Source organism: Trichogramma pretiosum, unplaced genomic scaffold (genome assembly GCF_000599845.2).
Source record: "Trichogramma pretiosum strain Unisexual culture from Peru unplaced genomic scaffold, Tpre_2.0 scaffold8, whole genome shotgun sequence".
NCBI classification, from domain to species: Eukaryota; Metazoa; Arthropoda; class Insecta; order Hymenoptera; family Trichogrammatidae; genus Trichogramma; species Trichogramma pretiosum.
In genome coordinates, this window is record NW_019641699.1 from 2191716 (window position 1) to 2217516 (window position 25801).

The following is a 25801-nucleotide window of genomic DNA, read 5'->3' on the forward strand; positions in this document are numbered from 1 at the left end:
CTCATTCCCGACGATATATGAAGCGATATTGTCAGCGTGAGCGACGAAAACAGTCAAGCTTTTTCAGTATTATTAACTACACAACAAGAATTTTTACTTTAGTAAAAATATTATCATAGTTGTGAATCAACATTGAAGAAATAAACGTTTTTATACAAAGCAGATAAAAATATAGAAATTCCTCCTGCATATATATAATAAATACCTGACCAGGCTCTTTATTTTCTTATCAACTTTCATTATTATTTTTCGTTTATGTTTTTTAATCATCTGTACAAAAGGCGAATTTATCATAATTACATTATCGCAACATCAGATTCATCATTACATACAACACAGTCTCTTCACTAATTTCATCAATATTTAGTAGGACTATTATTACAATCGCTTTATGATTTCATAGAAATTAATAAAAATAGCCATAATAAAGTATGATTGTTGATACTAGCAAATGTACACAACATAACATTTTTATTGCGTTCCTCGAGCGAACACGTCATACTAGGAAGGTATTACAGTTTTGAATTTCCTTCAATATATTCACGAAACAAACTCGTACAAAAAATTTGAAAATTATTAACAATGTCGATATTACGTGTCGACTCGAGGTGGCGATCCCGTCACATGATTGATGTCTTTCATAATCACAACTTAAGTATTTTTACATATCACGATTTTCATATATCGGATACACGACAACAAATTACCGTAAGATCAATACTTAAAATTATAAGAGCATATAACGTTGTACATTGATACCTAATTATAACAAATACAATTCAACTATAATAAATACAATAATGATAATAGTACGAATAAACCATCAATGATTTTATAGGACTGACACTAAAAATATATTAATATTTAGTTCGTCTGTGTTGAACCTTCCCTACTACTCGCGCACACCAACAAAAATAATTTATAATTCATGTCAGTCAAAATTTTATTTTCATTTTGTCTACTTTTTGATGTGAAACACCTTTATTTATATAAAACAAGCTCGAATAAGAAACCTTACAAGAAGTTTTCTTTCACCGATACTATAAGGGTTCACAGACGAAGTTGTGTCGTTTCTCTCACACTCATACTCGCGTATAACATGAAAAATCGATCGTCACCCTCGCGCGATGCTCTTGGCAGCAGATGATCTTCCGGCCTTGGACTTCACAATTCCGTATGAAATGTTGATTCATAGAACAGCTCGACCGAAAGGTCAATTTATCAATGCTACTGGCGTTTATTTTTGTCATTATTTATTTCTTCTACTGGTGCTTGGTCGATTATCACATGTGCACTACCTTCGGTGTGCTGGAATTCAGTGTCTTTTACGTATGCTAATAATTGTTAGCTAATTAGTTGGGGACAAAAAAGTTACCTTTTTCCCCACAACCAGTTCATCAGAACGCTCGATTGACTCTGAACGTCCCGCGCTGTAAATTAAATTGATTATTATTGAAACAATGTCTAAATTATGGTAGAAATTGTAATAATATAAAAGATGATATTGCGAGATATAAAATATGACTCTAAAAGCCGTTTTGAAATTCCATTACGGAACTGAGTTAACTAAGATGAATACATACATAAGGTATGGTTGGCATTAACAATTCTAGCGGCAGCTTCAGGTGGCAGTGTTTTTAGAAGATCCTCGTGATGGGATAGCAGTGACATTTGTTGTGCGTGTCTAAACTCTTGGTCATCCTTCAGTGTTTTGTCGCGGTTGTGACGCACAGTTTTTAATTCTGACAGTCTGCAAATTTTGGACAAAAATATTCTAGCTTTTACAATAGTAGCTAATGATTTGGGAGCTTAGGAAATGTAAAAGAGGTGTTGTTTAAGCATAATACATTTGAGATTAAGTATTAGGCAGCCTCGATTAGTTAAGGAAAGGGGAAAGTAACACTAAAATGAAACGAAACTAATGTTAGAAGAAAAAAGAATAATCGATAAATCGTACTTCTGAGTAAGAGCCTCCTGTGCATGAGAGATCGGTTGCTCCTTGACCGGCTCGACTTTACCTTCCTCAGAAACGGAAGGCATAGGATTTTCGGACGACTGTTGAGTGGCCGAATCCTGATTTGGGTTCGAGCTAATCGTTGGCATAGCTTTAGATGTTGGTGGCAAATGGCTTCGCAACTGCTCACTGACGCGTAGAGCATCGGAAAGTCGCAGCTGCAACGTATCCCGTTCTTCCAACAATTGCATCAACTCTTGAGTCAATTCTTCGCAACGCATGTCGCGTTGATGTAACATATAAAGAGCTACGTCAAGCTCGTTGGCAGTCGACGGTGAATCAGCTGACGTCGCCTTGGTCTATTGTCAATTTTTAATGAAAAAATTTAATATACGTTAAATACAAATGATTGTGCACGGGTGCACGTTCTAATCTCAATTATAGAATGCAACAAAATAAGTAAAAAAAACAAGCTTTACTTTTTGATAAAATTCAGTGAGAGAGTCATGTACCGGCTGGAAGGGTGGTTGAGCTTGTACGTCGGTGCTACCAACGTGTCTTTGCAGAGCATGCTGCGTCAGTTCGTGCTCCTTAGCTTTCTCGACTAGCTGTTGACTTAATCCTTGAATCTGTTGCTCCTTCATTTCCAAAAGTTTTGTCAATTCTTCCAATTGCTTCTTTTCCTCTGCAGCCATTGCTGTCAGTTGCTCAAGGTTGGATTCCTTTTCTGACAATTGCATGTGTAAACTCTGCAGCTCGCTTTCTTTATTGGCACCCAAGTTGTTTAATTCTTCGATCAGTTTAGTAATTTCGGCCCTTAAAATCTCCACTTCCTGTGATTTTTCAGTCAGCTGAATTTCACGATCCGAACTTATTTGTTCAATTTTACGTTTAAGACTGGCTACTTCTTCATCTCGCACATTCAGAGATTCTTTGAAATATGTCTGAAAAGCTTTTATTTCTTCTTCTTTTGACTAAAAAAAATTTGTAACATTTGAATTGTATTACCTACAGAAAAAATTTAAATTTAATTAAAATAAAAATTAAAATTTTACCCTCAATTCGTCTTTTAGAGCATCTTCGGATTTGCTTCTTTCCTGCTCACGCTTCTTCAAGTCTTCTATTACCGTTTCCATATTAGCTGAAAATGCTTCCATTTCTCTGAGCCTCTTCACTTCGCTCGTTAATTCGTTGACGGCTTTTTCAAATGATTCGAGTTGTCGCTGTTTTTCGAACAGCTCTTCCCTCAATCTGTTCTCGTTATCCTGCATAACGTCGCTATTAATCACCTGGGTTTCAAGAACTGCTCGCAGCTGATTTTCTTTCTCAACTAGCAACTGGCTCAATCGTTGCATTTCTTCTCTGCGAGAGTGCAACTCTTGCTGAAGTTTAATTGTGGAGTCAACCTCAGTTAAGTTAGCTTGCAACCGTTGATGCGCGTCTTCGAGCTGTGTCTGCAGAAAAATTCAATATTAAATTTTAATTTTTTCTTTAAAAAAAAACTTGTGAATTATGCATTTAAGAAATTTACCGTAAGTTCGTGCATTTTTTGATTTTGCATGATCAGCCGTTCCTCCAAAGCTGCCTTTTCATTATGAAGAGCGTTTACGTTGTCCTGTAAAGCTTGTATCATCTTAGTAGTCGTACTCTCGTTAACTGAATATTGCAAATGTTCAATGGTCTCATCCTTGGCCTTCAATTCCGCTTTTAATTTTTTCAACTCTTCGTCTTTGTTATCAGCGATTGCAAATGTGAAAATGGGAATTTCCTCTTCGACTTTTGGTTTTGCGCTTTCGAGCTCTGGTTCTTGTACTTTTTCGTACTCTTCAAGCTTATTCATTAATGAAAGTTGCGTTTTCATCTCATATTCATCGAGTTCAGTTTCATATTTTTCTCTGACATCGGCCATCTCTGAGTTCATTGCTTGAATTTGAACTCTCAAACTTTCATTCTCAGTTTGTAAGGTAAGGAGCTCGTTTTCGCGCACACTGAGTTCCCTTGTCAATGTTTCAATATTGGTCTTCAAAGTTTCACGTTCGAGTGACAACTCATTAAATTCCACATTTTTTTGATTCAAAAGATCTTGAATATGATCCAATTCCTTAGTTAAATCCACTCGTATCGTTTCAGAATTTCCTTCGCATTGGTTTAATTGAACTTGAGTCAGTTCTTTCATTTCATCGTTCTGCTTTGTCGCTTCACTTAAACGATGGCGCAAATCTTGCACCTCTTCGCTCAGATCTTGAATGACTTTAGCTTGTTCAGCTTCTGTGGTTCTTAGCTTATCTTGGAGTGCTTGAATTTCGGCGTGTCCTTCTTGCAATCCAGTGATATATCCGTCGATCGAAGACTCTAGTCCCTGCAATTGATCGACAAGCAGTTGCTTTTCCGTCAATTGTTGCTCTAAATTTTGCGTACAAGCCTCTAAAGCTGCTTTATCCTTCTCCAATTCTGCCAGTTGTTCAGTTTTAACGCTCAGCTGTTTGCTCATATCGTCGACTGCATTGGTTTTTTCGTCGATCGCAGCACTCAGTTTCAAAGATAAGTTTTCGGCCTCCATTGTTTTTTCTTCCAAGGTAATTTGCAACAGTTCACATTTTTGACGCTCGTTCTGCACCTGATCATTGGCATCCATTAAGCTCTGCTCAAATTGACGACGTAAGGCATCATAATCAGTCTTGAGTTTGTCGTAACTAGCTTGCAAACTGCTGTACGAGGACTCGAGCTCCTTGGCATGCATTGCGGCTTTTTCACTGCTCATCATTTTGACACGATAATCTTCCAGTATCTGTTCCAGTTCTTCGTTTTGTTTGGCCAAGGCTTCAAACTCGCTCGATTCATGATCAATTTTGTTTTCTGGCTTGCTTTCTACAGCTACTTGAGACATCGCCGTACCGCTTTCGGTAGACTGCAATTTCATTTCTATTTCTTTGTACCTCATTTGCCAAACGTGCAGCTCATGTTCTTGCTTCGTTTTGGTTTCGGCAAGAGTTTCCGAGGCAGCGGTAAGCACATCGATTCTGTTGGTCAGATGTTCTTTTTCCGCGGCAGCTTTTTTCAAATCCTCTTTGGCCTCGCTCAGAGCTTTCTCCAGAGCCGCTACTTGTGTCTTCAATTCCTCCTCGATGGCCGCATTCAAATCGTCGAAAGCGCCCATTGTCTGCGAAGTTTTGAGCTCGTTTTGTAAACTGTCGAGCTGCACCTTGTACTCCTTGAGCTTTTTCACGTACCTAACGATTTTCACTTGTGCCACTTTGGATTCTTCAACTAATTTGGTATTTTCGTAGCTCAGATCTTTCAGCTTTTCCTCCAACTGATCAACGCGCGTTTTCAGCTGGGCCTCGGAACTTCCGGAAGTCTCGATGGACGAAGGAGTGACGTCGTCGTCCCAGCCCGAGCCGCTTAGCAACGACTCGATAGACTCCTGCTGTGGTACTTGCTGCTGAGCAGCTGTTTCTTGACTAGCCGCGGAAGCGCGCAAGCTCTTGATTTCTTCGACGAGCTGGTTTCGCTCTTGTACAACCATGTCGAGTTGAAGCTGCAGCTTTGATAAGCCTGCGGTACTCTCCTTCAGATCTTCGTATTCTCGCTTAGCGTCGTTAAACTGCAGCTGTAATAGGTCACGCTCCTGTGACAACTTTGAAACTCGACTTTCCAATTCGCTTATAATTGCGTTGTCCCCTGACGTTTTGAGTTCATTTTCCAATTCAATAACGCGACGAATGTGGACTTGTTGTGTTTCGATTAGTTGTTGATTTTCCATCTTCACGACTTCCAACTCGGATGTGGTTTCACCGATTTTCACGTTGTAATTTTCCAAAGTCTTTTGTAATTTCTTCAACAAAGACCAGGATGAATCGGAGGCACCCAACGAGGCTAACTCGATTTCCAATTCTGATTTTTCTTTTAGCAATTCTTCCAGTTGGCTCGACAGCTTGTTGTTCTCCGCATCGTAAGAGGCCAGTTTTTCACTTTGCAACCTCAGAGTATCCAATTCCTCGTTAGCTGATCTCAAACGAGCATCGACATCGTGCAAGTTGCTCGACAACTGCTCTATCGTCGCTTTAGATTGTACAAGTTCAGTTCTCAAGCTGTCTTCGACTGCGGCAAAGGCGACTCTCTGCTCTTCCAGTCTAAAGCTCAACTCATTGGTCAATCGTTGAATCTCAAACTCCAATTCGTTGTTCGTTTGAGCCGAGACCGATGACGAGCCGAAGATAGACGCGTCGAACGGCTTTATTTCTGGCTCGGTCACTGAACTTGTGACAAGCGCGTCGGATGCAACTGCCACAACGGCTTCGCTACGCCGAGCGGCTAACTCGGATTCCAATGTCTGTATGGTTTCGCGCAGAGCAGCCTCAGCCGATTGCAAACTGTTGATTCGATCAGTCAATTCCTCGTTATCCCGCAATGTCGTCTCCAGTTTGGCGATTGTTTCTTCGTTCGATGACATCAGGGCAGTATACCTTTGCATTAGTTCATTATAAGAGGCATCAGTCACGGTGTTCATTCTCAGACTTTCTTGCATTTGTACAAGATTGTCGATGGAGTTGTGCAATTCATTGTCGAGATTTTCAATTTCGGCTTCTCTCTCTTGGAGTTTGGCTTCCAAATTAGCGCACCTGCTACATGATTCAGCTGGCTTAGGCTCGCTCTCGGCTATTTCTTTTTCTTTTTCCAATTTTTCTAATAATTGCCGTCGCTCTTCTGATTCTTTTTCAACATTTTCCAATCTCTCGCTTATCTGAGCTTGCTTCGAGAGCAACATTCCATTCTCCGTCTTGAGTGTATTGATGAGCGTGCGCTGCTCGACGTACTCTGTTTCCATGACACTCATACGAACTCCCAATTCTCGAGCACTCTCTTTGGCAGTATTGAGTTCCGCGATTTCTTTCTTCAGCTCGTCGATGTTTTCATGGGCTTCGGACAAATTGCTTTTTAAAATGTCTAACTCTTCCAATACTTGGTCTCTCTCATTAACAGCATTTTTCAATTCCATTTCTAATTCTGTGATTCTGTTGTCTCTTTCTTGAACGATATTTTCTAGCTTTCGATTTTGGGCTTGACTTTCGGCTAATTCTACATTGTGTTTCTCAACGATTTCCTTCATTTTATTTTCCAATTCTTCACAAAGTAGATTCTTTTTCTTAGCCAGAGCGGCGTACTTTTTCATTTTTTCCAGTTGAGCTTGAGCCTTTTCTTCTCCTTCAGCTAAAGCCTTTTGTAATTGAGTCAATTGTCCTTCAAGGTGGGACTTAACATCATCTGGCACACATTTCTCCAACTGCGTATTTTTTTCATTTAGCTCGATTTGCGCAGTCTCTAATTCTTGAGTTTTAACCTGAAGATCCTCAATAACATCTTCTAATCTACGATTTAACATACCCATGTCTTCGGTGTGCTTGTTCTTCAACAGTTCCAATGATTTATAAGCTTCTTGTAATTCGGCACTCAAATTTTTAGCGTGTTGCAAGGCCTCTTCGTGTGTCAATTGCAAGTTCAGTAACATATTCTCAACGTCTGCTTTGTTTCGCTTCAAATCGTTAATTTCTTCAATTTGAATTTGATAATGTTCATGAATGTCGTCAAATTTGCTTTCTTCAACCGATAATTTTTCACGTAATTCTTTATTTTCTAAAGTCACGGATTCAATTTGACTTGTCAGAGCATCTATATTATCTTGTTTCCGATTCAGTTTATCAGTTAATTCTAATATTGTGAGCTCTCGATCATTTACAGTACTTAAAATCTCATTGTATTCGTCTATACTCTTAGACTGTTCGAGTTTATTATTAAGATTTTGCAGTTGGTGTCTTGCTGTAAATAGATCTTCTTCAATTACGCTAGAATTATTCATAAGTTTCTCGATCTCTTCAGATAACGAAGCAATGGTAATACTTTTTTGTTGCAATTGTTCCTCCAATTTTACTATTTTATCTTGAAGCTCAACAACATTACACGTTTCTTTTATTGTTCTTATCTCATTGTCTCGCTCATCTAATAATATAGATTCTCTTTCTTCGTGTTGTTTTATCAACCCTTGAATTTTCGTTTCATAATCACCAGTCAATGTTTGTAATTTTATCTCATACTCGTCCAAAAGCTCTTTTTCGTGCATACTTTTAGCACTGATTTGAGACAACAAATCGTCGATTTGATTTCGAAGATTTTGGATTTCATTTCTTTGCTCATTAAGTTGGGCTATTAATGGTTCGCTTGCTGCTTTCACCGATTCATGTTCTACCAACAAATTATCGTATTCGACTATTTTTGCGTTCAATTGTTCCAATGCTTTTGCTGATTCCATTTCGTAAAATGACGACTGCTCGTGCCAATTGTTTAATTCAATATCTTTATCGTCGAGTGACAATTTTATTTCATTGACAAGTTTTTCTTTTTCAGCGATAATATTACGACATTGTTGGATCTCGGATTCGAGTGATATTATTTTTGACTCTGAATTGTCATTTGATACTTCATTTGCACTAATTTCTTGTTGTTCGGTCCTTAAATGCTCTATTTGAGCAAGGAGTTCTTTCTTTTCTTTTTCAAGTTCCAGCAGAGAAGTTTTCATTTTTTCATTTGTCGAAGTAAGGGTATCGATTTTGGATAGTAACTCATCATTTACATCATTTGTTGCATCGATAGAAGGTTCGACCGTGGAGGTCGATTCTTCATCAAGAGAACGTTTTTCTTTGCACACAATATCGCTCTCCATAATTTGAATCTGGGTAAGTAACCTTTCATTTTCTTCGGATAAGTGTTGAATTTTTTCCTCTAACTGAACCAATTTACCAGCCGATTCTTGATTTTCACGGCTGAGATTTTCTGACGCGTTTTCAGGTAACTTTTCAAAGGACTCAGTTGAACCACTATCAGACGTTGGCTTCTCTTCGTATCTTATTAATCTTTCCAGAAGTGCACCGTTTTCTCTCGTCAAACTGTCGATTTTTTTCAATAGATCGGCACGTTCGGCATCGGCTGATAGCGCCTCGAATGATTCCGTCGAATCAACGTTAGAGCCTGTTTTAACAAAAGATTCTGTCGAGCCTACTTCGGACGAAGATTTCGTGGCCGTAGCTTCGCTAAGTTTTTGTTGTAAACGTTCATTTTCTTGAGTTAGACGCTGCATTTCTGAGTTGAGAGCTGCGTCCGATGTTAAACTGGATTGCAGCTTGTCAAGTTGTTCCTCGAGATCGACGACTTTCATTTCAGCAGTAACGCGCAAGTTCTCCGATTCAGCGTTTTCAGCTTCGAGCTCTGATATTTCTTGCTTCACGTCGTAAAGTTCTGAAAACAAGTTGTACGATAAAATGATTATTAGATTGTATTGTGACAAAAAATAAACGTTTTTTATAGTTGCAGATCTGTACGCCTTCACGTTTATAATTTAAGAATATAAAACGAAATTTGAGATTATTTGAAAGCATTTACATAGCACATTTTTCGTGATTGTTAATTTTATACCATACAGAAAATTTTTAATCGAATCACACAATTTTTCCAGAAATTTTTAATTATAAACGGGAAAGTAGAACTACCTCTCTTATTTTTCATTAGTGATTTTGACGACTAGCAGCATGAGCTATAATTTATGATTTTACAATAGAGCAAAAATAACAACAACAAAAATGTATCTTTTTAATTTGGCTAATTAAATACAGATAGCATTAATTTAATCAAGCTGAATACCTTGTATAAGATCTAATTTCTGATTTTCCAATATGGCAATGGCTTCGATGTGGGCTTCAATCTCCTTCGCTTGGCTGCTGTTCTTACCTTCAAGCGCCTGGATACGGTCCTTCCATTCTGCCGCTGATGCTGTGTTTTAAATTGTTCATTGTTTCTTTGTTGTTTTTTTAAAATTTAATATCAAGCAGAAAAGCCAAGCATGCTCGCTCGCCCACTTAATTACAAACATAATGCGATATCGTACAAGTAATATACAGTGTAAATTCAATAATCGGTACGTTAGCATTGATGAAGTTAATAGTTAAACCTCACATTTAAATTGCACAATAAGGGTTATTATAAAAAATATTACTCATTGTCAATAATATTGAAAATTCATTCAATGGGTAAAAAATTAGAATTAAATTTTATGATTTCATTTCTTATGCTAAAAATAGTTATGCACTCTATCATGCAAAATATAGACTGAAACTCGTATTAAACTATAACTAGGAGAAAATTGTAATAAAATTAAATTAATAAACTACGGTTTGTAGAGAGCTTAGCGAACTTTGACAAGTAATAAAGGTGGTTTTGTTTAATAAATGTCTCAAATTTTAATAATAAATTAATTGCATTAAATTCAATTTAAAAAACGTTTTAACTAATCGAAATTTCATTAACTTTCGATAGTTTCATCTGATAAAAATTTATATTAAAAATCCATCACCAGGTCAATAAAATCGATATAGTTACAAAAATTAATAAAATCGAACTTTCTAAACCACGTTGCATAATTAATCCATCAACGTATAAAAAAATTCAATGTAAACAATCAAATAAGAATATTAAGATGATGGATGAAAAACAACGGCACAAAAAAAGCCGTCCTACGTTCCTACCTTTAAGCTCGTCAAAGTCTACCAGACTCAGCTGAAGGTTACCTTTCTCCTCCTCCAGTATTGCGACTTGGTTTCCAAGTTTTACCAGTTCAGCATTTGTATCTGACACCTACATACAATATTTCGTGGTTAATTATTTTCCAAATGAATATTTAATAGTAGATGAATACTTTTATATGAACCTTTTTGAAATTATCCAATTGTTTCTGTAAATTTTTCAACTTAGTTTTATGCTGGGCTTTCAATTTTATCATACTTTTATTCAATTCATCCAATTCTTTTTTAAGATTTTCGATAGTTTCTTCATCTTTAGTGACTTCTGTTAAACTAGCAGTTACTTCAGCATTTTCAGTCACCAAATTTTGTACTTTTTCATCCATTTTTGTTAATTGGTTTAACAATTCATCATTTCTATTTTTCAAATCTTCAATCTGTTTTTGAAGTTCAATACGTAAATCTTCTTGAATTTGTTGGTGCGATTTTTTATGCTCTTCAATAAGATTTTCAAGTTCTATGATTTTATTGTCTTTTTCTTGAAGTATATCATCATTTGGCGAGCCAGAAACTATATTATTTTGTAATTCAGCAATATTCTTCTGAAGTTCATATTTTTCATCTTCCAACTTTTTATTGATAGCTTCCAATTTTTCAAGTCTAATAGACAGTTGTTCAAGTTCAGGTTGTTTCTCAATTCCTAAGCCACTTTCAAGGTTTAATATTTTAGTTGCTGCTTCGGCTAATTTGATTTCACGATCTTCAAGTTGTTGTAGTAAATGATCATTTTTTGTTTTTAAAGATTCTTCAATTAGGACAAAATTTTCCTGCATTAATTTCATCTCATCCTTTGTATCGGATAAAGTATTTATAGTTGACCGAGATAAATCTGCATTAATTATTTCATTTTTTTTCTGAGTTTCTATTTCATCATTCAGCCTAAAAATTCAATTAAACTAATATTAGATTCAGTTTTTAATAAATGATATGGTTGCTACAATAAACATTAAATACCTTGTTAAAGCTTCTTCTAATTGTGATATTTGATAACTTTTGTCTTCTAGTTGTTTTAATAAATTTTCATTTTTATCTCGCAAAGAACTTTCAATAAGAACAAAATTTTCTTGCATAGATCTCATTTCATCCTTTGTATCTTCTAAAGTATCCAATGTTGTTTTACCTTTTTCAGATAAATCAGCCGAAATTAATGTAACAGCTTTAGTTTTAGATTCAATAACAGAATCTTTTTCTTTTAAGTTTTCTTGAAGATCAATAATATAAGCTTCTAATTCTGTTATTTTATTATTTAATTCAAATATTTTATTATCTTTATCTTGCACAACGCTTATTTCTAATAAAGGATGAGCAGCCTTAAATATAAAAAATTATTAACTTATTATTATAGTAATTATAATTTTTTATTTAAATGAATTGTATACCTGAGAAGTGACTAGAACTGGGGTAACAACAGGTGGCGTATAGTCTTCCAATTGTTGACTGATTGCTTTTACCTTTTCTTCAGCAACTCTTTTACTTTCACTAATTTCTTTACTTCGTTGCTCAAATATTTTCCTATCTTCAGCCAATTTTTTTTGAAGTAATGAAGACTTAGCTTTAGGAGTTCTAGCTTGACTGATATCATCAACATCATCTGCATACGTTTCAAGAATACTACTTGTGTCAGACTTTGATTTAGGAGTACTATCACTGGAAGCCACATCTTCTCTATGAAGAGAACGTTTAGTTCTAGTTTTAATTCTAGATAATTTATTAGCATACTCCTGTTTTAAAAAAATATATTCATTATTAAAGAAAAAACAAAATTTGCTTGGTGATTGTTAGCAAAAAATCCATACCTCTAATTCTTGCTCTTTTCTTCTTATGCTTTGTTTATTTTGTAAGACTATATCTTCCACTGATAATTGATCTGAGTTTAGTTCTATTGTATTTTTGCTGCCCGAAGCTTGAGGAGGGCCTGCCTCCATTGTACCAGGTGGTTCTTCTGAACTACCCCACATCGCTAACTGTAGAATTAAAATGAGAGAAAACCACATGATTAAATGATCAAAATAAAATTAAAAAAAATTTTTTTTTAGATGTAACAAGTTATTGCTGAAGAATAATCTATCAATGGCAGTGAAAGTTTGTAGAGTATCTAGCGACAGTGTCACCCACTGCTCTCATTCTTGTCAACTAATTGGATAGCATTGTGACTGGGGTAAACTAATTATATTAGTATTTGCATACAAGAGTATCATGTTTCCACAGACTGGGGATAAGTCTACTTTGAAGTCATTGAAGCAAATAGTATTGTTTTCAGGGATGAGGTAATTAAAATCACTACAGCCAAACATTCATTGCCATCGATCAATAAGTTATTGATTTGAATGTTTTTTTTTTTAAATTTCAAGTTTAACTTGATGAAAATATTTTTATTTTATTTATAAAAAGAATTTATTTCTTGTTTGTAAAAAAATCAATTGATTTTCATATAATTTTAAAGAATTGGAAAAAAATTAGAAGAAATTAAAAATCCCATAATGATGCATGGTCAATATTATGAACTAAAATAAGCTATTTGATATTACACTTATACTTGGATACAAATGAATGGATAAACAGAAAATTTGGGCAATTTTTTTTTGATTTTAACAATATTGTATTTATAACAAATATAAAAGTTAAGTATACCAACAAAATTATTGTTAATAAAGTTCATGGGTTGAAATATGTAACAGTTACAAGTAATAATATATGTTATGTATTTATAATTTAAGTGATAAATGAAAAATGATTGTTTTTAAAAGGAAAAATAATTCACAAAATATTTATTCTGATAACCTAGAGAACCCGTAAATTCAACAATTAAAAAAGAAGTGTATAACGAACGATGGAAGATAATGTTGATGTTTTGATTTACAAGTCTAACCTACAAGATGTCATTTTTTGCAGACTTGTTTCTTTTGGAACAGTTAAGTATTTGTAAGTAAAGTATGATCGATTCAATCGTGCGCTAATACTCGAAAAACTAAAAAAATACTTGCTGTGAAAAAGTAAGAGTGAGTAAAGTCAATCGGTGTAACTAATGTACACAATAGTTGTCAGCTGGAACGGAACGGGGTTAGGTATGTCATTTGTCGCGTTGGTCAAGGAAATTGCAGTTCGACGACAATGAAAGACGATAAACATCGGTGTCAGTTGGGCATCGATGGCATGCATACGAGTCACAGGAGCAAAGTACGAAGCTTGCAGAGAGTTCACGTACCTGTGCCCGTTTGTAAACATAAAAATATGCTGGCGACGGAAGAGTGGCTGAGGGGCCAACACGTCAGTTTTAGCGCCGATGTCTGGGATCGTACTACTCGTAGTACTAGCAGCAGACATTCCACGTAAGCCGTCAATTTGCGCTCTTATCTGGAGTATGTATTGTGCAACTGTATGTAGTTGTATGTGGCGATCAACTTTACGGGGTTTTCGCCTGTCGCGCGGCTATGTGACTCGTATGTAAACACATACTACCCAGGAGCCCGTGCACAAATATTTTCATACGACACATGAACTGTTTCACGCGAGGGCAGACGATAAACCGATCGAGATTTGTGCATCGTTTACGGTATAAATGCGAAAATAAGTAGTGCTCATGATGAGCGCGACTCGAGCGAAATTGACGTTGGTCTAGGCGTAGCGCGCCACATTCAAAGCGATCTTCACCACAAACACCTAGAACTTGTATGTATTATGTATATATGTAGTACACGATTGCAAATGCATTTTTTACCTTAAGATAAAGAAGAGATATACATAATAATGCTGTCGGCCGTCACGCGCGAGCCTAGGCGAGAAAAATATATACATCTACAAAAGCTTGAGTAGACGCGCGCGATCTGCACGCGCGCACCTGTACTGCATAGAACGTCAACTGTCTAAGGTTCGTGCATTATCTGCACGAGACTGCATGAGAGGCTTCTCTCGGGGCTCTTGGATAACTTTTTAAATTCATTCCAAAAACGTATGTCTCTCCATCATCGACTCGCTACTCGGAACAAATTGCCGAAGACAATGACACAATAATAAAGCTCGTGTTCACGAATTTTACCGCTGAGGCTGTACAAAAAAAAGAACGAAGACGAATATTTATCTGCAGGTCCTTTACGATAATTCGTAATAACTGGGAAAAAACTCTGTAGAAAAATATTTGAACATTTTCTATTATTCACTTTGTTTTTATACCTTATATTTTATTCACCTTCTGTTGGACATTGAGTAACAGCAAAAAGTTTACACCTGTTGCGTATTACACGACAAAGAATATGTTTATTACAAGTATCTTATGACATACTTGATTCAACAGTGAAATTCATAAATACAATTCATACCCAATCAAATTGGGGAGACTATTCAATTAAATTTGATCAAAATGAAACTTCAAATGTTGGAATGTATAAGACAAATGTGTGCGTAATATAAAGAAATGTCTAATACATAAGTGTTACTAAGAAAATCAGATGGCTCTCGTTTGAATTTTTTTCCGTTGATGCATTATAATCTGTTCGTTTTTACTAACATTTACGACTAAATAATGATAAAAATAATCTAGAGATTAACTGTCTCATTATTTATTCAGATCATCGATCTGTTCTCGTTTTCAACGAGTTGTAGTCACTCGACAATCGAATGACGAAGTTCAATGAATCTTTATTCACCATAAATCTATCATAAATTTTGTGTATTAATTAGTACCTTATTGTAAAAAATTAGATTTCTCCTCAATACACGTTCTGTTCTCTTTTCGACATTTTTATTTATAATGATTATCAATGAGTAAAAAACTAATTTTAACTTAGTTATCATTTCCTTTATTACATTATAACGATTATTCACATCAATTCATCAATTGTTACACATTTCTTAATACTATACTTACCCTATTTTGCTACATATCTAATATAAATAAATGCTGTAAAATAAACTATATACACAATTTTTTTTTACAATATGTGTTCAATAGTTAAATAATATATTTCAGAATACACATCCATAATCATTGCATTAAAAACTAAATTTTATGTAACAATTTGATGCAAATCAAAAGACTGATCTTCATAGTGTAATATATTGTAATACATAAAAATCAGTCATTTTTTGGAACAAACGTGAATTTTAAAGGTCCTTTTGGCGTGTACATTGGATCTATGTAATAATTCAATTTTTCATGGTGATACTCAACTTTGTAGTTTTGAAAAATCTGTAATAAAAAATTAGTCAAATGATTTAAAAAGATTTCATGATACGTGAAAAGAATGATATCGGAAGTCTAAAATGCATTAAGTTAATAAATTTTTTTGCTTTTTCCATACAGAAACTCGAAATTTTGTTCGTGTGTGTGCGTGAGTGTGTTTTTTATAATAGACGTGGTCGGAGGGAAATCCTTCGACCAGTAGCCTTACGAAATCACGAAACATTACTTCGGTGAGCGTCTTTGTAAAAGTACGGGCAAGGCTTTATCAAATTGGCAAGAGGGAAGACGATCTATCGGATAGAGATAAATTACTGGAGCGATCTCATTTTTGGATGAGTGGCAAAGGCATTGAACTGACAAGGAGAGCTTTTCAGGTACGGGTCATGGATTTGCCCCAAAATTTTTTTGCGGTCTCCTGGTACCCAATACTGAAGCTCCCTGTGCTTAGTTTGATCCAATGGGCCTTAGGGCCCATTTTTTAGAGGATTTTCCACATTATAAAAAAATCTTTGTTATTTTCTATATCGAAATAGAAGTACTTAAACGAAAAAATGGGACGATCAAAAGTTTTAAAATGTTTCAAAGAATCTGCTTGAATTTTTTCAGAATTTTTGGGACCATCTATCACTTCATTCAAGAGGCCCAAATTTGACGCTATTTTTAGTAGATTTTAGGACTTTGTAAAGAGAATGGCAGATGGTTGCGAGGTAAACGGTTTTTTTGAAAACTAGTGTAATTGTTGTATTTTTGTGACGTATAAAACAAAAGATTAATTAAAAAATCAAAAAATTATTTCTTGATTCTACGATCTATCATAGTATACCTTGCTGAGAAGAATGAGTATTTCGAGCTCTGCAAATCTGCGCCCGATGCACATGCGCCGTCCATAGCCGAAGGGCAACGAGGCGAAGGCATGTCTCGCGGGTGGCGCTTCGGTGCTGCCCTGGCCGATCCATCGCTCGGGTATGAAGCTCGAGGCTTTGGGAAAGTATCTCTCGCTGTTGCTGATGACCCAATGTTGGAAGACGACGTGTACCTGCGTAAACGTGGATCAATGTGGATCGATATTCGCTCAAGATCAAGATCAACTTACGCCCTTGGGGACTTGGTAGCCGCAGATGACGGTGTCCTTCTGAGTGCATCTGCCGTTGCCGATGACCACCGGGTACATCCTGAATCGGAATCGTTAAAATGAGTCAATTAGAGCCGAAATTCGAGATAAGAAGAGTATAAGAAGAGGAGACAGAACCTTTGAGTCTCGCGAACACAGGCCTTGAGGTACTTGAGCTGGTCGAGGTGTCGCGGCTCCAGTGGTCCGCCCCCTTCGGGCAGGACCCGGTTGAGCTCCTCGTGGAGCAGCTGCTGCTTCTCGGGGTGCAGGGCCAGTTGGTAGAGGACCGATCCGACCGAGTTTGACGTCTATGGAAATAGAAATATTATTAGCTGCCGACTAGATGAGCTAAATTGATCATTAATCGTTACCGTGTCGATGCCCACGAGGAAGAGGTCAAAGGCCAAGACGGTGGCGAGATGAGCGTCGCCCTCCTGTCTGAGGACCCGCTCGAGCAAGGATAGGTCGTCGCTGCCCTCGGGCTTGGGGCATCGCTGGGCTCGCTCGAGGGCCTCGCGCGTGTACTTGCTCGTCGTCGCCAGGATGACGTCGAGGGCGCCGATGTATCGTTTCCAGGCCGGCGTCGGCCACAACTTCCAGAAGGGGATTTTCAGCTCGAGGGGCCCCACGTGCTTGAAGAACGTCAGCACGGCTTCGATCAGGGCTTGCGTCTCGGCTGGAGGATCTTTCCCCTCGTCAAGACAGCCTAGCCTCACGTCCAATGCTACTCGGCTAATTGCTGTTCCATTAAAATAAAAATGTTTTTTTCTTAGGTTTTACAATCTGATGTTTACGATCTAATTTTTATAGCTCAAAATAATACTTTTTCACATTTTCGTTTGGTTCTATGTTACCGGTTTGGACGCTTTTTGGTGTGTTACATTATATACAAAAAAAGTACCAAAGCCGAGTTTCTAGACCTGATCTACACTGAAATAATAACCGAGGGGCGCTCCCCGAATTCGAGTGCTCAACTCCACTATAGGCAAATCGCGCTAAGATTATGTTAGCCTATGACCTTCCTATTCGATCTAGAAGATCAGAAAGATTAGGAACGAAATTTTGAAAATATTTCAGAACAATGTAAGTTCTTCAAATTTCTTATATATCCTAATCTAAAACCGCTGCCAATCCATCGGCAAAGAGCTTACTCCTACTTTTATGAAGTATAATCATGAAGTATAATGCCAATAAAACAAGCATGAATCTTTAATTTGAAAAAAATATTTGAAATTATGGCCATTAGACAAGAAAACCAATTTTTCACAGTCATTTTACTTCGTACATTATTCATTTCCACATAATACCGAAGAAAACATAACTCATCTGGTCGAAATTTTAACAAAAATCATGTACAAATAAGATTTATTCAAACGACAAACAATAAACAATAAAGTTTTAAAAGTGGGAATCTTTCACTAGCTCCGAGGTTGGAGCCGAATTTTGCCAAAACAAACACGGGAAATTTCGTCTAGTGTAAAAATATAATACTACACCTTTTCAGAAAACAATGATATATACACTCGGCAACAAAATTATCGCAACAAAAAAATTCATCGAAATTTTGTCGATTTTCAAATGCTTCTATCTTGGGCTAGATTTATCGTATCGACACGCTTTTTTTTTTAATTTCTTGGAAATTTTGTCCTTTTTAAATCCATATAAATTAAGATAAGATTTGAGTTAATGTTGAGTTACCAGTAGTATTTGAGCGTGACCCTAAAAATTACTGAAAAAAAATGACTGTTTGAACGTGTACCAGTACCACAGTGATTTTTTTATCGAAATCTAACATACACCATCGCAAAGTGCTCTTTTTAACGAGTAATTTAAAAAAAAAAAGACCTCTCTACGATTTTTTTAACGCCCTGTAGGTCGATTTGAAGGTACGGTTTATGTACGCAAAATGCCCAGAAAATCGTCTTGATTTCAGGTAAACGGGGGATTTTACGTACTTTAAATGGTATCTTCAAATCGACCTACAGGGCGTTAAAAAAATCGTAGAGAGGTCTTTTTTTTTTTAAATTACTCGTTAAAAAGAGCACTTTGCGATGGTGTATGTTAGATTTCGATAAAAAAATCACTGTGGTACTGGTACACGTTCAAACAGTCATTTTTTTTCAGTAATTTTTAGGGTTACGCTCAAATACTACTGGTAACTCAACATTAACTCAAATCTTATCTTAATTTATATGGATTTAAAAAGGACAAAATTTCCAAGAAATTAAAAAAAAAAGCGTGTCGATACGATAAATCTAGCCCAAGATAGAAGCATTTGAAAATCGACAAAATTTCGATGAATTTTTTTGTTGCGATAATTTTGTTGCCGAGTGTATATTGATAGGCAGCACACAGTTTGAGGTAAGATAAGTTACATTAACAACATTTTTATTTTAGAAACTTGCAGCATCATTTTGTACACATATCAAGAAAAAAATTAACGATGAAATAACTAAAAGACTATACAGCGCGTATGATTGAAAAAGGCTTAAGTTACTCGTAATAAAAATGCATTATTTAAACCATTAAAAATGGTTAATTACGTCTCCTATGATATCATATATGCAACTGCGCGTGCTGGCGATTCACGAAGAAAATTGGGGTGTTCTTCACCTTCACTCGTGGCGATCAGTCACGAGTTTTTTTTGACATTGCTCCAGCTTTATTTTTAGACAACGATCGTTATTATCGGCAAACTAAAGAATTATAGCACCTATCGGAAAGTTTGTCTTTGCGAATTTTTTTGTCTTTTTTTTATTTTTCTGATCAAATTCGATGGAGGCATAGATTTCCTTTTGCTCTCGTTGGTTGTTTCATTTTTACGGCATTTGTGGACTATTTCTCGATGCCGTATCAAACCGTTTTGAATCCTAAATGTCTGCTCGCACTTATCGCATGCGTAATCTTTATGATCCATGCAATCTTGTCTTTCGACGGATCTTATCTTTTGGTAGTTGATCAAATTTTTCGAATCACCGAATAATATCTTCTTTGCAGCTTCGTTTGCAGCTTCGTGTATCTTCTGGTGCAAAATGATTGATTTGCCTCCAAATTTCTTCTCGCAATGATCGCATTGGTAATAATCTTTGCGATCTTCGCACTAAACTCTTTGGGTGTCTGATCGATTTCATTTCAAGTTTGAATTTCTTCCCGCAATAGTTGCTTGCGTGATCTTTGCGACAAATTCCTTTGAACCCCAAATCTCTTGTCGCATTGGTCACTTACGAAATTTTTACGATCTTCGTGTATTGTCTCCTGGTGCAAAAGTAAAGTTGATTTTAGTCCAAATTTCTTACGTTCGTGTACTGTCACATTTTTTATCGCACTTGTCACACGTGAAATCTTTGCATCCATTGTAAAATGTTTTTTGATATCTGATTCATTTTGATTTTTGTCCAAATTTCTTTTCACACTTATCACATGCGAAATCTCTCTGACCTTCCTGGACTGTCATTTGATGCCTGAGCAAATGCGATTTTTCTTCGAATTTCCTTTCGCATTCTTCGCATGAAAAATCTTTGCGACTTTTATGGATTATTTTTTGGTGGGAGAGCAAACCTGATTTCTGTCCAAATTTCTTCTCACACTTATCGCAAGCAAAATCTTTGCGACCTTCGTGGACTGTTTTTTGGTGTTTTATCAAATTGCTTCGAACCCCAAATTTCTTCTGGCATTTATAACATGTCTAATCTTTACGACCTTGGTGAACTGTCTTTTGGTGCCTGATAAAATCCAATTTTCTTCCGAATTTCTTCTCGCACTTTTTACATTCGAAATCTTTGCGACATTCATGGACTATCTTTTGGTGAGAGAGCAAATGCGCTTTTTGTCCAAATTTCTTTTCACACTCGTCGCACGAGTGATCCTTAAAATTTTCGTACACCGCCTTTTGGTGCCTGATCAAATCCATTTTTGTGTGTAGGATAAACGCATTTGTTAAATATTCATTGAAAGTTTATTGAATGTTCATAAACATTCGTTTAACCATTAAGATTAAAAATTAATCGACTAGGATTTTTTACTTTCGATAAAAACTACCATTTGGCTAAAAGTTATTTCCGATTTTGCCCCCTTCCCCCGTCCCATCGGGGCTATTCAATGGGTCAGCGCAATTTATAATTAATTTCACAGGAAAAGCACAAAGAAGAAATTGAGTGGGAGGATAATTTCCAACTATTAAGTAAAGCAAAGTCAACATGTAAGGACATATTAAAGGTATAGAATAAACAGAATGAGTATTTATAAGGTTTGTCTCAAGCGTGCATAAAACAAATGATGTTGGAGTCGCGCGAGAATACAAGATGCGAAGTCGTTTTTTTTCCGTCCCGCTTTCGAGCTGTTAATTGCACGGCTGAATGAGCTAGCACAAAAATACACGTACTCGTGCTTACAAGTCACTGCTTTGTACTTACACTCGAGGGACCACTTGTGGATCTCGCTCATGAAATTTCCCGGCACTTCGTTTTGCTCATTTTTAATTTTGTCGATCCTATATCAAAATATATTATTAGTTAATTTTCAAAACGAATAATCGAGGTGAATTTGGTCGACAGCCGATACTAACCTGCGAACAAAGTCCCGACTGGCCTGCTCGATGCTGCCGATGTACATGCGGGCGGTGCGTGGCTGCAGCATCACCTGCTGGACTTGGCTCCTGAAGTTGTACCAGGCCTCGCCGTGGCTGTGGACAAGTCAAGAATAGATCGAGATGATTAGGAATCGGGGAAAAAGTAGAATAAGACAATTGATAATAAAGTAAACTCACACGGCGATGAGGCCGGCCTTGTCGTCGCCAAAGACGTCGCGACGCAGCTGATGCTTGTAGCGGTGCAGCGAGGGCATGTGCGGACGGTGGGGCATTCGCTCCTCCTGGCGGAAGATCCGCTCGATCTCGTCGGCGTCGTACAGGAACACCATGTCCGGCCGATTCAGCAGACCCCCCAGCCGCACCACGTCCCCGTACTCCTCGTGCAGGCGACGCGACACCTTGTCCACCTCGCTGATCTTGTAATCACCTAATTCCAAGCACACCGTGCAAGTCAACAAATTAATTTTTACGTAAATTTCGTTGTATGCTTCGCGTGATAGCGTGATGCATTTTACATAAAATTCTTTCTGGTCGCAAAATGCTATACCAGCTGCGAGCTCTGCACTCATTCAAGTCGCTAATTCATTCGATATGATTTGGTGAAAGTCAAACGCTCGATGACCGGCATAAATAGCGATAACGAACTGGCGTGTCATAATTCAGCATGCAACGATTATGCCTATTTGTTAGGTAATAATTGAGCTAGGCACGGCTGGTTGTTTGTAAGTATTTTGTTAGCAGAATAGGGGGCAGCTTTTTATGCGCTCAGACTCAAGAGGCCAACACGAGTATCTAGCCGACAAAGCGCGGCTTTATTGAATGATGGAAAAACACATTGCATCGCTTCATAAAATCGCAAATTTCGCCTCAGCTTGGGCTTGCATAATTTCACGAGCAGAGTCACGCAGCCCTGAGCAAATAGGCTCATTTCTTTTCTATACGTATACGCGTTAATGCGATTCGCTGATGTGAACTATCGAAAGCGCGGATGACTGAGTGTTTTTCCTCTTGCTTATTCGACAACTATTTCTTCCGATCGTTCACATGAACGAATCTGCAGCTTGCAGAGCATTTCGACGGAACTTGGTCGCACGTGTTCTTTTGCAAGGTTTCTCTTTTATTGCCGCTTTTATTATACTTTTTGGCATATATTTTTTTAAATAAATTTAGAAGAATACCATGTAGCTTTTTTACTTTACCTATGATTGGTATGAACCTCCAGGTGTTGCCGAGAACAGGTATCGGGCATGGTCCTGGCATCTCCGAGTAGGGCTTGATGTCAGTGACCTCGGCTACAGTTTCCACACCTCTTTGCAGGCTCACCGTACTTATTCCACCCGAGTTCTTAGCTTGTCGGGCTGTAAGAAACAAATTAAATGACTACTTATTTATAAGAAAAGGTACAAGTAGCGAAAAAACTTACCCAACTGCCCACTAAAATACTTTAAACTTGCCATCTCACCAAATAATTCATTAGTTCTGATTGTTCAGTGACAGCATCGATTACTTTGATTTTCTGTTTAACTGAACATTTAAATAAAATTCAAAAAATAATAAATTAACATAATTGAACTTTTAACTTTACAGAGTATATGTTAATCAATCATTTATTACAAATTTTATTAGCTTTAAAAATGAATCTTAATACCTATCAGTACTGAAAAAAAATCATCATAATTTTGAGAATATGTATACATATTTTATAAAATGATAATAATAGTAATCTTTGAAAACCTAAAATTTTAATTAATATTCACTTGTATGAATGATATCTGATAGTTTTGAATTTATGAATATACTAATAAATAATAAATAATAAAGAACTGTATATAATAATAAATGTAATAAATACCTTGATTCAAAGATTCAAAAAAATCTAAGTCTGATTTGTTGAAAATTCACCATAAGCGGTGCTACGAGACGTCCAATTTAGCCGTTATCGCTGCTGTTGTGCTCATGTCAAACTACACACAGGATCTTTCGTGAAACGCGTTTACACTTTAATACTTAAGCATGCGCTCAACAATATAGTGGGAGAAAAATTCTCATATGTTGTGAAATAGGTAGGAGTGAATAAGTTTATATGTGTTAGCATATTCGAAAATGAATTAAATTTTTTTGTCCAATTTTGCTCTCTTCAAATTAATAAATGCTATGGTGTAGTGACAATACCCAACTTGCTGCAAGAGTTGGCAAGCTATGTTTTTGCTACTGCCATAGCCGTCGTTAATTTTTTTCAGTTCTGAGCTTTTTCTATTTAACATGACGTTCATAGCTTTAAATTCAAAAACATTATTTTAACACTTATAGAGGGCTTGAAGTCGGAAACAAACGTAATTCGAACATTTTGAAGGATATTTCTCTAATGCTTTTTTCAAATTTCTTAAATTTTTACTGCTAACTAATATGCAATGATACAACAAGTGTTCAAATGGCTATTTTGTGCACAATGAGTACGAGTCATAAAATAGTTGTTTAAAATCGCCAGCCGTGAGGGAAAATCTTAAAATCGACTTCCTGCACTTGATGATGAAAAAACCGCTGCCAATTTATTGGCAAAGAGCTTCCTCATAAAAAATAATATTAATAAAAGACATCGGTTATTAACGTGAAAATTCGCCCCCTTTGCGTAATCTACCATTATACAACGAGTACTCAAAAGGTGGGTTTGCGCACGGTGTGCGCAAAAAGTTAGGCCCGTGTTGCATACAAACTTTTACGCAATAGAGAGCAAAAGCGAATTATTAGAGCATATAATATATATATAGGTCAGATTCAGAATTTTTCAAATAAACCTGCGGGCGAGATTCACGGATTTTCCAGAAATTTTAGTATGTTATAGTACATTATAAAAGGGTCCTCAAACCAAAATTTTAGACCCCCTCCCCCCTCCTGCCCGCCACCCCCATTATAAACGTCTATTTTCTATTTATATTTATTCTGAAGCCTGAAGTTATTAAAAAATCTGAAAAAATTCATAAAGGTACTTTTCAACAATTCAAACAATCTTGAATCTTTTCAGATTTTTCAGTGCTTCAGGCTTTCAGAAAAAAATCATTGAAAATTTAAATTATTTTATTTTTTGGTGAAATGGTTCGATATTGGGCGTCGAAGTCTAACAATTTTGCTCGAAAAATAATTCGATATCCGGATTCCTCGTCGAATTTCACATGAATTTGAGTTGTCACATTCCACCCACGGATAATTAATACGACGAGAATGCGTTTAATTGAGATTATTTGTATCAAACGCGTGTTAATCTCCGGGGGTACGCCGCCATATTGGTGTAGGTATTACTATATCTATATATATAAAGTTCGACGCCCAATACCGGACCGGAGTATTTTTTTTCTTAATTCTGACACCAAAAAACGATTCCTTGAATTTTTTTAAAATCTTTCATTCATGCAGCTGAAGCCTTGAGAAATCTGAGAAATTCGTTATTTCGCCACCCCTTAAATATTCTTAGACGGGGTTGTAAGCGTTTACGCGCGTCGCCGCTCGACTCGTGTACTTCTTTCAGTCCAAGAAACATTTCCCAACATAAAAAACGACGAAATATTCCCGAGATCAGTTCGAAAAAACTTGAAATCTGAGAAATTCGTTATTTCGTCACCCCTATTTAAGGTAATGCCGAAGCCCCAATTTTGAACGATCGAGCATTAAAAATGTAAATTGAAATAACTTTTTTACTAGACCGATTTTCGAGAAACGGCTCTGTGGAGCCCTCCGTATTGTAGCTGTGAATAACTACACCAAATTTCAGCCAATTTCATCGGGTTGTAGTTTTAAACTAAGTTGCGAAAAAGAAAATATTAGGAAATATTTCAAAAATCATAAGCCTTTTTAACTGAAAAAATGTTTCACTACAGATTTTAGAGTTTCAATAAACAAAACCGCTGCCGATTTAGTGGCAAAGAGCTTCCTCAAAGAAAAATGCTATTGCATCCTCATAGAGGAAGCTAAGTAGTAGGCTCAAAAATGAGATTTTAAACCAGATATTGTAGGAAAATTTGGTTAGAAACAACATTGAATTGCCAGATTATGCAGATGATCCTCGACATTGTGTAGCCTAATTGTTGAAACTGGTCCTAATTATATGTAAAATGACATTGAATCAATCAAAATTTTATTCGTAATAACTGGATTTGTTAAAATTGGTTTTCTCTGTATTTTTCTACATTTCTTTATGGTTTACCTTAGCCAACAATAGTTTGAAAAATTTTTTTGTCAAAATAAAAAAAAGAGTCACATTGATGATAGTTTATACCAGTACATGGAATAATAAAAAATATCTGCTCTAAAAATAGTATAAAATTTTCTTAATATTTTATTTGAAAAA

At 36.3% G+C, this 25801-nt stretch overlaps 2 protein-coding genes across 5 annotated transcripts; both read right to left on the reverse strand.

Moving 5' to 3' along the window:
• Window positions 1–193: 193 nt before the first annotated feature.
• LOC106653180 (golgin subfamily B member 1-like) lies at window positions 194–14117 on the reverse strand. Of its 4 annotated transcripts, none has more exons than XM_014372509.2 (14): window positions 13787–14117; window positions 12378–12545; window positions 11961–12302; window positions 11536–11891; window positions 10710–11460; window positions 10570–10636; window positions 9647–9775; window positions 3486–9244; window positions 3010–3408; window positions 2434–2928; window positions 1958–2313; window positions 1584–1750; window positions 1376–1430; window positions 194–1308 (listed from the first exon to the last, which is right to left on the reverse strand). In XM_014372509.2, exons 2-14 carry the CDS (start codon window positions 12537–12539, stop codon window positions 1284–1286), a joined length of 9063 nt encoding a protein of 3020 aa, XP_014227995.1. In that variant the 5' UTR covers window positions 12540–12545; window positions 13787–14117; the 3' UTR covers window positions 194–1283. The 4 variants fall into 4 exon arrangements, with proteins under 4 accessions (XP_014227995.1, XP_014227994.1, XP_014227991.1 ...); XM_014372508.2 differs by having other exon boundaries at window positions 2467–2928; window positions 10528–10636; XM_014372505.2 differs by having other exon boundaries at window positions 10528–10636.
• A 1535-nt stretch (window positions 14118–15652) lies between these two features.
• LOC106652963 (probable cytochrome P450 49a1) lies at window positions 15653–22916 on the reverse strand. The gene is made up of 10 exons (XM_014372173.2): window positions 22883–22916; window positions 22659–22817; window positions 21637–21886; window positions 21436–21552; window positions 21284–21360; window positions 17243–17610; window positions 17010–17179; window positions 16854–16932; window positions 16584–16796; window positions 15653–15766 (listed from the first exon to the last, which is right to left on the reverse strand). Exons 1-10 carry the CDS (start codon window positions 22914–22916, stop codon window positions 15653–15655), a joined length of 1581 nt encoding a protein of 526 aa, XP_014227659.1.
• Window positions 22917–25801: the final 2885 nt, after the last annotated feature.

Bases quoted from the DNA above. Each gene is read 5' to 3' on its own strand.
- LOC106653180 (XM_014372505.2), bottom strand. From the start codon at position 12,539: ATGTGGGGTAGTTCAGAAGAACCACCTGGTACAATGGAGGCAGGCCCT. The intron at 12,303-12,377 runs GTATGGATTTTT...TTTTTAAAACAG, and splicing joins GAAAAGAGCAAGAATTAGAG to GAGTATGCTAATAAATTATC. The intron at 2,929-3,009 runs GTAAAATTTTAA...AATTTTTTTTAG, and splicing joins CTCTAAAAGACGAATTGAGG to TCAAAAGAAGAAGAAATAAA.
- LOC106652963 (XM_014372173.2), bottom strand. From the start codon at position 22,916: ATGGCAAGTTTAAAGTATTTTAGTGGGCAGTTGG. The intron at 22,818-22,882 runs GTAAGTTTTTTC...TGTTTCTTACAG, and splicing joins GTATTTTAGTGGGCAGTTGG to CCCGACAAGCTAAGAACTCG. The intron at 21,361-21,435 runs GTTAGTATCGGC...ATTTTGATATAG, and splicing joins AGTCGGGACTTTGTTCGCAG to GATCGACAAAATTAAAAATG.